The sequence below is a fragment of the Montipora capricornis genome, chromosome 13, assembly GCF_036669925.1.
Source record: "Montipora capricornis isolate CH-2021 chromosome 13, ASM3666992v2, whole genome shotgun sequence".
Taxonomy (NCBI): Eukaryota; Metazoa; Cnidaria; class Anthozoa; order Scleractinia; family Acroporidae; genus Montipora; species Montipora capricornis.
This window is the reverse complement of record NC_090895.1, coordinates 32,883,615-32,896,357: the sequence shown is the minus strand read 5'-3', so window position 1 is coordinate 32,896,357 and position 12,743 is coordinate 32,883,615. Positions and strand designations below refer to the sequence as shown.

Here is a 12,743-nt window from a genome sequence, read left to right as displayed (position 1 = left end):
GAATTTCAGCTCATCCGAATAGATTGCATGCGTTATCCCGGAAATAAGATCATTTGAAGTGCAGATTTTGTGGTTGGCTGAAACAAAGGTATCAATTTCTTTTTGTGCAAAAAAGGACATGGTTGCCAATCAAAAGCAACAAACCCCTTCACCGAGGATTGAATATGCAAGAAAAAAAACCCACAGGAAATTAGTTATAAGTTAAGAATGCAGCGAGCCAACCAAAGAGCATTGCTCTTAGTTTGAGTGAAAATATGCCATCATTCGGAGTTGCTGTTTGCCTCTGGTTCAAAACGAGTCTTGGTGCTCAACCATTCAAATGATAATGAATTTGATTTGCATGAAAATACACCACTCATTCCCATTTGAATGGTTGTCCATCAAGACTCGTTTTGAACCAGAGGCAAACAGCAACTCGAAAATGAGCAGAACCAAACTAACAGTCATTTTGAGGTCGGTCAGGTTGTGGTCTGTTGGAAGGGCAACAGTTTTTCTTCTTTCTGGGATAAAGTATCTTGCTTGATTTTGCTTCTGGAAACTGATAATTTTCTCGACACGCGCATACGCTGATAATTAAGAACAACAAGAAAGGGCAAGAACAATACAATGTGTTGTCGAGCTGCGCACAAGGGCGGGTCATGTTTGACTCGGTTAGCTGAAGATTTGACAAGGTGACAGTAAACGGAGCCCTTAATCCTTGTCTCGTGAAAGGAGCTCTCTATCTATGTTGTTGTTGTTGTGGTTTTGTGCCCTTAAATCGTTTATTGTCGTAATAAGACATGTTCTCTCTCGCTAAACATATACAGAGGTGTAAAGCATCACATGCATTTCAAGTCTGACCATCTGCCTCCTCATTTGTTCAAAACCCGAGATATTTGGTTTATTGCAAAGAGGGACTGAAACAAGAGTGTTGTCATGGTAATATCGTAATGGGTCACTTTGTTCATTGTGCCAAGTTTGAACAACACCCATCCAATATTTCCGGAGATATTCTCAATGTTGGGATTTATTGCAGGCATGTGTACACGTTATTACGTCATCAATTTTTAAACAAAAACTTGAATATCTCGGAAACGAGAGAAGATATTCCAAAATAGAAAACACCATTCTTTATCATGCCCAGTACCGTCATTAAGTCGGCATAATATACGTAGTCTTACACAAAGTTCCTACTTTCTCCAACGCGGAAATACAAAATGGCGTCCGAGAATCCTTCAGAGACATTCATACTACGAATGCTTGATGGCAGAACTACGTTAAAAACACAAAAAGTAACTCATCAAAAGATCATATGTAAGTAAAAAGGTTTTTCCAATTTGATTTTTCTGAAGAATATCAACAGTCTTTCGATGCTTGTTCATGTGTGCGTCGACGTCTCGCAAATAAGCTCTATAAACGTCAGTGAAAACTCTTGCGGTCACGCGAAAAGGCAGACTACAGACTGTGTAGACGGTGCAGACCAGGGGTAAAATATGGTATTACCCTCACTATCATTGAGAGCTAACGAACGAAAAAAGGATTAAATCTTGTACGAGACTTATGTTAAACTTGACGACGTTTCGTCCGAAACCATCGGACTTGTTTAGACCAAGGGTCAGGGTAAGGGTAAAGATACGAATACAAAAAGTATTCTAAACATGCATAAAAACTAACCTTGGGCCTAATTAGGCCTAAACAAAAGTTTAAGGTTAGCTTTTATGCATTTTTAGGATACTTTCTGTATTCGTATCCTTACCCTTACTGTGACCCTTGGTCTTACCCTTACCCTCGTTATAGCAACGACGGTTTGTTTGTTTGTTTGTTATTTATTTGTTTGAGCAGGTTGAAATTTTGGCAGCTATTCAGCTGGGGCCGGTTGCTCGAAGCCTGGTGAGCGCTATCTGTTGGTTAAGAGGTGTCAAAACCTATAGGTTTCCATGGTATTTTCGAGCAACCCTGGCCAGTGGCCTGTTTCTCAAAAGTCCCGAAAGTTTTCGGGCCTATTTCCGGTGCCACGATTTCCTGTATATCTTCGCAACGCCGAGGTTCCCGACCATCAAACTTCGCAATCCTCTTAGTTTTTCTCACATTAAAAACATGTTAAAGGATCAGCTTTTCAAAATAAGCAGATTGCAGTTTGACGACTTGCTTTTCGGGTCCGAAAAGTTCTCGGGACTTTCTAGAAACAGGCCCCTGATGTGGACCTGCTATACCCACTTACCCATACACACACAGAGGACATCACAACACCAGGAACTTCATCCCCTACTCTTCTCGAATAGTGTGTGGGTTTTTTAACGTCCCACTGCAGGGAACTAATGAACATGGAAGTTATTTGTGAAACGGGACCTCCGGCTTATCGTCCTTATCCAAGAAGACTTGAAAGTCCAACCAGTTGCAGATGTAAGGCAATACTTTCTCCTCAGTTATTTTAAGATCCTGAGTGTTGGTCCGGCCGGAGTCGAACTCATGACCTCCTGCATGGCAGCCCAGTGCTCAACCAACTGAGTCAATGGAGGAGTCGAGACAAGATTACAAGATTTAATTCTTTTTTCATTCAGCAATACCTACTAGATGAATAATTTTCACAGTTCATTGAGAGCTAACCATAAACAGGCTAACCTGAATGTTATTTAGTCCTAATTAGGGTAACCAGATTGATATTCAGGCCAACCAAATTTTCATTTCACAGATGGTCTGCACAGTCTGCAGTCTGCGTTTCTCAGTGTCACCTACTTATGGGTGTTTAATTCCTGACCATCACATTTTTTTCCGAAAATGTTAGGCATCGGCACAGAGCTACTGAGTGAACTTCAGCAGGTAATGAGAGAAGATAAAGGGAAGGCTGTCAGAGATGCTGTAAGTCCATACAAGATTTCATGAGTTTTCAGCTGTAATATATAAAGCTTATATAAAACTTGAAGACATTTTGTATATTTAGGGCACATTGTTTTGGGACTATTCCAGTTATTCTTATTCCGGTTTACGAATAACAAAATACGCAGAATACCAATTCCCAAAAGAATGCATCTGCTGAATTGGTCCCAAAAGAACACGAATACCGTATATTCGGAGTATTCCTATTCCGGAATAGTCCCAAAAGAATGCGTCCTTAGTGTCTTGATAGCCTTGATCTACATGTATTACTTGTTACTCCTGTAAAATAAATTAAGTCTTTATCTTGACCACAGGTATTTTTTAGTTACCCTTCAGACTTTTTAGTGTGATGATAATGACGATGATCATTTTATGACTAGGTATTTGCTGCTGAAGCAGAAGCTAGTGCACATCTTAAACGTTCTTTAGATGAGTTACGAGATAAGATGAACGAGGAACGAGAACAAGCACTGGAAGAAGCCAGACATGTGAGCCATGTTTCAGAACATGTTAGCTTAGTTAATGGACAGTCTGCCTTTAGCTGAAAACAACTTACCTGTGATCCCTTATTTTATCAAAGCAGGCAAGCCGTCTTTAATTCCAGGGTGGTTGAATTTCAAGAAAAACAGGCTCAAAAGCTTTGAAAATGTGGCATGTCTTTTTCATTTAAAAAGAGGCTACAGTCTCCACTTCTCAGCTATTTCAAGTTTAGTAGTCAGGATCTTATGGTGTAGGTGAATCAAACAAGCATATAACATTAAGATTTGTATCTATTTGACTTAAAAGCAAATTTCCTCAATCCGGGACTGCTTTGGTCATGGTTGTCTCATGAGCTGTTATTTCCAAATCAAACTCCTTAGGTTTGACTCCAACCTTTAACATCTCATTTTGTAAATCTTAATTCCAGAAGTATCTCTCCTTTATTGATTTATTTTACCTTTACTTATTTTTATTCTGATCCAGCAAGCTGAAGAGGAAATGGCTGAAATCCGATACAGGTGTGAGGTTGCAGAGAAGAAACGGGCTCGCTCAGCTCTAGAAAAATTCCAACAGGAAAAGCTTGCTGCATTGGAGAAAGCAGCTGAAGAGGCAGAAAAAAAGAAGAGAGAAGAAATGAGAAATCTCACAGAAACTCTTACAAAAAAACTGAGAAATGAAGCTGCATTATTCAGAGAGATTGCCATAGGGGAAGCTTTGGCTATTGCTAGGGTGAAACCCTTATTTTATTCTTTTGACAATAAAACTCTTGTGTTCATGGACCTTTATTCATTGTTTAAAAATCTTTTGACTTTATCTTCTTACACTCCAACTTACAGAAAAATGCTGAAAAACTGCGACAAGAGGCCATAGAAAAAACAAAACTGGATTGTGAATGCAAAGCTGCAGATGAAGCAGCGAGAGTGGCTGAAAGACACAAAAAGAAATGCAGTGAGCTCAATCATAGGTAGTTGTAACCAATTTGCCTTTTAACAAACTCATGTGGGGGGGGGGGGGGGACTTGCAAAAGAGGGGTTATAATTTGAGTTCAAGGGTTAGGGTTAGAGTTCAAGGGTTGGTAATCAAAAAGAGTTCTTGTAAATAACACGAAAGTAACTAAATGGTATTAAATTCAAAATAATAATTATGATAAAGACAGCTCTGTATTTACATTATGACATGTCCTATTTTGCATTTCTTTTCAGGATAAATAACTTAATAAAAGTGCTAGAAAAAGAAAACAATGAGAGAAAGAGAGTTGAAAAACTGTTCCAAGTAAGTAGTGAAAATCAAGCTGTTTCTTTTGGCAGCTATACAAATCTGCATGTGGTTATGCATACCCCAGTAAATTCTGAAACAGTTCAATTTTATTGTTACCGAAATGAGTGCTCTTTATCCAAATTACTAAATGATCGTGGCAAAACAACTCCTCTATGCAACTTTATGTATAGCCAATACGTCAACTTCAGTGGTCGCCCCAGGGGTGGTGCAGTGGTGAGAGCACTCGCCTCCCACCAATGTGGCCCGGGTTTGATTCCCAGACTCGACGTCATGTGTGGGTTGAGTTTATTAGTTCTCTACTCTGTGATGAGAGGTTTTTCTCCGGGTACTCTGGTTTTCCCCTCTCCTCAAAAACCAACATTTAACTTGATAAATGTGTTAATTTCAATTTACAGTGTCCCCAATTAGTGCTCCAGCACTAGAACAACTAGACACTTCAATAAAATTTCTCTGCCTTTCTTTCCCTTTTACTGTAATGAGTGTGCTTCATCCAAATAGGCCATTTCTGAGTTCATGTCTGCCTCCTGTTCAAAGCGAGTCTAAGTGCGAAGTTTTTCTTATGAAAATTAGTTTTCGTTCATATGTAAAGTAGAACTAATTAGCATCACAAAAACTTCGCACTTAGCAATGCTGTTGCCTAACAGGCGCCCGGTAGCCTGGGCTCCCAAACAATAGCTCTGGGCGCCTTAATTTTTCACAGCAACACCTTTCACTTCATATGTTGGGCTCCTAAGTTCTCAACGTTAAGCTCTGAGGGCCCCTTTAAAATTTTCTTAGGCAGCATCCTTGCACTTAGACTTGCTTTGAAGAGGAGGCAGACATGAACTCGGAAATGACCTATTACTAAATGATCATGGCAAAACAACTTCTGTAAGCAACTTTATCTATTGCCAAGAGCTCAAGTACAGTGGTCACCCCTTTCACACGGACAACAGAGCCCATACAAAATACAATTGGGCCAAGTTCGAAAATTTCTTGATTTGTAAATTTCCTGTTCTAATTACCTGCAATCCACCTTAGTCGCTTGTACATTTTGTTTTCCCAATTCAGATCATATGACAATATTCAAGAGATTTTGTCCATTGTTTTGTTTATTAAAAAGAGTGCATGCAGACATATTCTTTCTTGCACGCACTCTTTTTGATGAACAAGACAAACTATCAAATCTCCTGAGGATTATCACATGATCTGTATTGGGAAACAAAATGTTCAAGCGAATAAAGTCTATTGGCCGGGTTTTCACAAGCGGTTTTTGAGGTCGCTTAGCGAGTGACAACCAAAAATTCTGTGAAAACAGTTCCTTTCCAGTTTACTCTAATCCAAGATTACAGTAATCAGCCCTTGAACAATTAGGGCCTGCTCGCTAAGCCGGAAAGAGGGTACTCACATGATTCCTGGATAAAGAGTACTTACTTAGTTGATACGGGAACATGTCAATTCGACCCATTCAAGGTAGAGTCCTGTGCAGGAATCCACAGGACAGGTAGCCTGAATATTTCAGCTGCCTCCGGTCGCCAAGTCACTTGGAGGGAGAGGAGATAGCTGAAATTTAGGCTATATCTTATACAACCTCGTCCCCAGGGCGCTTTTCCCTGGCTTTGGCCGTCCCACCCAAAGCCAGGGAAAAGCGCCCTGGGGACGAGGTTGTATCTTATGAAGTCTTTTGCCATTTCCTGGGCACTGCCATCTTGAAAAACTGTAATGCAAACCTTATTGTTAGAAATAGGTAGTAAATGGACACTTATGTTGGATGTCAAAATTGGGCGTGCATCAAAATATTAGGTGCATTTCTGGACATAAGTTGTCTGAATGTCAGCCTGTCTGCATTGTGTACCTTAACTTACCTGATTAAAAGTAAAAGTAAAGTAAAAGTAAATGGGCAAAAGTGAACAATAGCTCCCATGTTCGGCTGTCGGTAACCTGTTGGCCAACTGTTGGCTGACATGATTCCGACACATTATCGACAGCCGGCCGACAGTGTTAATGAAGCCAAAAATTAACCCAAAGCACTAAAAGTGATTGCCAAATTCATTATTTTCTGGCTAAAAACCATTGTTTTCGAAAAAATTTCAAACAAATTTCATTGCAAGCATTATTTCCCTGGCTTTACAGTTATTCTTTTGTAGGAGTAGAAGTTCCCTTCAATATCCTCGTACATCTCATGCAAATATCGTAATTATCAGTTATTATAAGAAGAGAATTATTGTTTTGGTCAGTCAATGATAAAATTTATGTTCCCGGAATGCAAGTGTGTTTATCTTTTAGTTGTTTTCTTTTCCTGACGATATCGTTGCTGTGAAGATTTTCAAAAAAGATATTTCTTTCCATTTAAATAACTAACGGGAAAATTAAAACTGCAGGGACAGCTGCTTGGTACAACATTTTCTTTCCTTTTTTCTGCAGGAAATGCAAGAAGACTACAAAAGATTTCAAGATTATACCAGAGGATTTCATTCAGATTATCTTATGAAATAATAACATTTCGGACAGGATGAGGAGTGAGAAAATTCAAATTATCAATTGCTGTATAAATTCTGTAAGAAAATAAATAAGTGGTTGAATGAATGATGTAGTGAATGGTGAAATTCGGCTTTGTGAAGGTAATTGTCGTTGCAATAGGCCATTTTACAGTTGTTTGCTCAGCGACCTAGCCTATGAATGGCTGCGAGGCTGCCGGTGACCTTGCATTGTTACAGCCCCCACTGCTTTTATCATGTAAATTGTGTTGTTGTAATGCTAATTAGTCCATATTAAACCTTTCACCCCCGTGGGGCTCCCCATTGACGAGTATAATTGTCTGACGTTAGACAGAGTAAAATCTATAAGTGGCACTCTTGGGAGTGAAAGGGTTAATGGGGACATAGTTTTTGAGTGAATCTAGCTGTTGTTAACCCTTTCACTCCTGTGGGGTTCCCCATTGACGAGTAAATTGTCTGGCGTTAGACAGAGTAAAAGCTATAAGTGGCACTCTTGGGAGTGAAAGGGTTAACATTACAAAAGCATGAGGGATTGTATCAAAAAAGGGTCACCGGCAGCCTCGCTTCCATTCTTAGGCCAGGTAACTTAGCTACCGTAATTCTTCAGTCAATGTCAATTTGTATTTTAAATTACGAAAATTCCATAGTCGATAATACACATCAAGACCTAAAATGGGTCTCGGCTTATAGCCGAGTATTATGCATTTACAATTCGTGTCAATCAAGTTGCTTTTTTCCGTAAGAAGTTTGGGGTCTCGGCTTATAGCCGAGCTCGGCTTGTAGCCGAATAAGTACGGTACAACTGTAAAATGGTCTATTGTAGTGCGAGAGGATAGGAGCACCAGGGGCGGATCTGGGATAAATAATGACCGGTTTCCTTGACTTAATTTTCAACTTAAATCTGTCTTATGGGGGTGGGCAAGACAAAGAAAACTCTTCAAGGATGATTTGGGTGCAATAATTTACTCTGGGCCGACATTTGACTAACACCGCCAAATTCGAGATGGCTTAGAAACGTAAACCTTTTTATTTATCGACTGAAGCGAACAAGAATGAGCTTTTATTTATCAACGAGTACGGCACTCTCGAAGCCAGGGCTCTTTTAGGTTTCATATTTTCTGTTCTGACCACCGTTGAACGTCATCCAAACCCACCGCGCATGCCAAGTGTTAGTTTTAATTTATTCGCCACAATTCATGGAGTGGCAGGGGAGAGGAACAGAATTTTCGTCCCAATTGACACCTAACCCCTATATCCATAGATCAGACCACAACACCAGGAACTCCATGTCCTACTCTTCTCGAATAGCTAGTGCGTGGGTTCTTTAACGTCGCATAGAATTTATGCCCAAGGGTTTCGAGACGGGACCTTCGGCTTAAAAGAGAAGACTTGAAAGTCTAACCATTCGCAGATGTCGTTACAAAGGCAGCACTTTCTCCTCAGTTATTTAAAGACCCTGAGTATTGGTCCGGCCGGAGTTGAACTCACGGTGCTCAACCAATTGAGCCACCGGTGCGCGGTAGGACGAAAGAACAATATTGATTTTGATTAGTGCGCAGAATTTTTCATGTATCTCAGACAGAGTACATTAATTTGTTTGCTATTTCAAAACAAACCGTCTGTTTTTATTTAGTATGTCCTTATTGGCGTTAATCTTCTTTTTATCATATCCAACCTGTTTTGATGTTAACAAAAATAGACTTGACATGATAGTAAGTGAACTTGAAAGTTTTTAGATGAGAAATTTTAGATCGTTATTGCATACAGGCCACTGATGTTTTATCAGGTCCCTTTGTTGGAAGATTTCCGATTTTAAAAAATTAACGGTGGGCTTGATGCGCCAAATAACCAAGAGACAATTTTTGGACATTTATCAGTTTCACCTGTGGTTGCGGGCCAAAATTACCTACAGACGTTTTGCGCATATATATGTAAATTTAGTTACCCATAAAAACTGAACAGTTTACCATTAATTCTCTTTTTTTTGTAAGCGCCTGATGCGAATTTAACAAAGAAAACAGAATTTCTTTAATGATTGGCCTTTCCTTCTACTTAAGTTGATGTTATTATCTTTTCAACTAGAAACATCTTATCTGTTATTTATTAATTTGTCGGCCTGTTTCATTAACAAAATATCACCCCATACAAGTTTTCTATTATAATTTACTTTTTTTCTGAAATTAACGAGAAAAATGAAACGTGAACGAATTTATATTTTACGGAATTATATTTTACAGGTTGCTTAATTCATGTTTATTCGGTATTTTAGAAAACAATAATATCTAAATCAATTTGCACACAAGGCAGACATATCAATTTACCCCTTGCAATTGTGTACTTTTGTTTTTATAACTGCAGGTTATCAATTCATTCACGACAGCATTTCAATGTGATATAACCACAACAGAAATTCTCTACTTTTCTCTGACAGGTAGAATAGCACTTTGCTCCTCAAAGCCTTCCTTTAAAAAAATTCCTAGTGGAAGAGGAAAAGAAGCATCTGTGAAAGAAACTCGCGGTTGTGGTTGGCTATTAAAAGTAAAAATTGAAAAGTAAAATTATTTTTGAAATAAGGATTACTATATCTCGATCTCACGATTAAGCAATTATGTCCGAAATTCTAGGTAGATATACACGACTCGACTTCAATTTCACTGGTTTTCGAGATTTCACGTTTCTCGATATGGTTCCCTTCATGATGTTCCATTACATTTTTGTAATAAAGGGTATTAAAATTCGACACGAAAGTTAAAACAGGTAAAGCGAGCGTAACAGCACCAAATATAGCGCAAGCTGCAGATACAAGTTTTGCAAACGGATCGTGTGGTACCATATCTCCGTAACCGATTGTTGTTATGGTTTGCAGAGAAAACCAAAATGTAGCTGGGACACTAATAAAATCGGTTTTAGGTGATCCAAGCTCGATGTAATACAAAAGACTAGAGGTTACAACCACACTGAAAAAAAGACATAACATAAGAAGTCCAAGTTCACGAACGCTCTCGAGCACACAGTATCCAATAATCTGAAGATTCTTTGAGTATCGAGACAGTTTGAAAATTCGTAAGACACGCACGATGCGTAAAATTCGCAGAACGGCTACAGAGGTTGTTTGTGAATTATCTAATAGCAAGAACATGTAGAACGGCGCAATGGCTGCTAAATCGATGAAGTTTAGAAGAGAAGTGAAGAATTGACACTTATTCGGGCATGTTAACAGGCGGACCAAGTATTCAAATGTGAACCATGCATTAAAAGACAACTCTAGCAAAAACCAAGGACTGTTTGTGTCTGTGGAGAAATCTGCTGCTGTGATATTTGTCAGATTGCCAGGGAATTTCTTTGCCTTCAGTGAAGGGACCGTTTCCAAAATAGACACTATGATTGCCAGTAAAATAACAAGCACAGAAAAGATAGCTAAACAAGAGGCAGCTGTTGATGTGTCTGGTTGGTCGAACAATTCCCAGATCATCCTCTGGATTTTGCTTTTGGGATATTCTCGGACTTCGGTGTTCAGCGTAATGTAACCTTCTTTGATTCGAATGTCGCTCAGGACATCTTCACCCAGTTCGAAAAATTCAACTTCCTGTTTGAAAATACACATAGGGACATCCACCGGTCGCTTGAGGCGGCCTTGAGATTGGTAATAATAAAGGATTGCCTCAAAAGCAGAACGGTTGCGATTAAAGAAATACTCGTTGAATTCTTCCACGTAAAATTGCCTTCGCTTGTCTTCGTTGCCCAGGAGGGTCTTCGGAAAACGCGTAAGTGTCTCTTGACGTGTTTCGAAAATCATTCCACTTACATTTATTACAACACGGTCGTCGAAAATTGACTGGAATGCAGAATCGCTTGGCGTTGAAGTCATTGCCTTGTGGTGAGATCCGAATGGATTCAACAGCCTCACGGAACCTTCACCCACCAAAGTTATACCGTATCTTGTACCCTGCAGTTTAGATTAGGCTCGCGCAGTAAATGCGATCCATTACACTGTACAGTAGAAAACCTTGCAAACAGATAGGACCTAATAAAGATGTTTTCACGACTGCTTCTTATTTTTTGCCCTCTCTATCCATGCAGCAAATGTGGAGATGAACGCCCCGGTTTGTATGACAACTTAAGTTTGTTTTACGAGGAGATCCAATGAAACACGGCAAGGTTTGCTAAGAACGCGCGAAGGTGACCGTGAGGTTATAATACCTGGCTCCACATAAAATAGGTGTAACTTTTTTTTAAACAAAAGAAACAAATACATTATTAATGTACTAACTAGTAATTTTCGAGTGTCCTTACTGGTAAATATATCCCCACCAGTAGTTTTATAAAACATAATTTATACCATTTATTAAGTATTATTCTTTCTAATCGAGACAAAAGAAATATTTACGACACCTCCAAACACCTGTCGATCTTGCGCTGCAGTTATATTTCCTCGCTAAAGTCTGAATTTTTTTTGTGTATTTTAGCATTAGGGATCGCTGTTTTGTGATCATTAAATGAGGGCCGAAAATCCTTTATTTATGCATTGTTATTTTATAACAAAGCAAAAAAATTTGTTAACGCAGGTGTTGATTTTTTAGTTTTTTGTGCTTATGAAAACTCAATCCGACCTTGCACAAACCGTGTGTGGTTTAACTTTATTGAAACTTTCCCCACTGGAGTCAGCCACAAAAACTATAGTTATAATGTTTAATTCGGCGTGGTACGTAATTTGAATATCCATTTTTAGCGTTTTGTCATCTCTTTTTACATCGAACATCCGTCAACTGTTTGACGCACGTTAGCCCTACACAGATGTGTATGTTTACTTAAAGATGAAATCAGTCCAATGGCGTCAGAAATGTGAAAAAGGAACGATTGTTTTCAAGGCACCAGAAAGTTCTGGGCATTAAAAAATGGTTTAAAACACCCTCTTAACATTTCATTGCTAAGCAATAAAATATAAGATTCGCCCTGAAACTATCAATCAGAACAAAAGAGGAGACTCTAACAGATGTTTGCGCATCGTATTATTAAGATAACAAACAACTCCGTGGGGCAGTAAAGCTTGCGTTTTAGTGGTAACCCTCGACTGGTTATAACAATATTAAGATTGTTAAAAAACAGTACAGAAAAGGTGTTAGGCGAGAATATGTTCAAATAAAAACGAAGTGACATAAAGTGTTCAAAGATAATCTTGCGGACTGTTTGAACTTACAAAAAAGTCGTATATTTTGTGAAAAAGAAGTAGCGGTTAAACTGCTTTCAATCACAATGAATGAAGGGGGAAGTTCCTAATGAAACTGTGGTGCTACGTCGACCGTCGGTGGGGAAGAAGTATACAAAAATTTTGGTTTTATCAACGGAGTTCAATGTAAATTGGCCACCGTACGGAGATTCTAAAAGCTGACGTTTCGAGCATTAGCCCGATTCGCTCTGACGAAGGGCTAACGCTCGAAACGTAAATGCAAATATACGCCAGCGGACTTACATGTAAGTTTCAGTAAAAGTTATTTAAAGCAATCGCTGCGGCATTTCGTAAAGTAGATGCAAATTTTAACTCTTGTCTTTGAAAGCATTGTTTTTTCAAAGTTCTTTTGTTTTCAATTGATATTTTAAAATCGTCGGCGATTCAAAAGAACCGTTCTCGATATTTATTCTAACAGACTTGCC

The 12,743-nt window shown here is 38.9% G+C and overlaps 2 protein-coding genes across 3 annotated transcripts; one reads left to right on the top strand and one right to left on the bottom strand.

Moving 5' to 3' along the window:
• Positions 1-892: 892 nt before the first annotated feature.
• On the top strand, positions 893-7,179 carry LOC138030169 (caldesmon-like). 2 transcript variants are annotated; one of them, XM_068878053.1, is made up of 7 exons: positions 893-1,015; positions 2,765-2,838; positions 3,237-3,344; positions 3,820-4,065; positions 4,173-4,300; positions 4,539-4,608; positions 7,018-7,179. In XM_068878053.1, exons 1-7 carry the CDS (start codon positions 997-999, stop codon positions 7,087-7,089), a joined length of 717 nt encoding a protein of 238 aa, XP_068734154.1. In that variant the 5' UTR covers positions 893-996; the 3' UTR covers positions 7,090-7,179. The 2 variants fall into 2 exon arrangements, with proteins under 2 accessions (XP_068734154.1, XP_068734152.1); XM_068878051.1 differs by lacking the exon at positions 893-1,015 and adding an exon at positions 1,060-1,293.
• A 706-nt stretch (positions 7,180-7,885) lies between these two features.
• On the bottom strand, positions 7,886-12,245 carry LOC138029284 (potassium voltage-gated channel subfamily A member 1-like). The gene has a single exon (XM_068877005.1). The coding sequence runs from the start codon at positions 10,957-10,959 to the stop codon at positions 9,712-9,714; it is 1,248 nt and encodes a 415-aa protein (XP_068733106.1). The 5' UTR covers positions 10,960-12,245; the 3' UTR covers positions 7,886-9,711.
• Between the last annotated feature and the right edge of the window lie 498 nt (positions 12,246-12,743).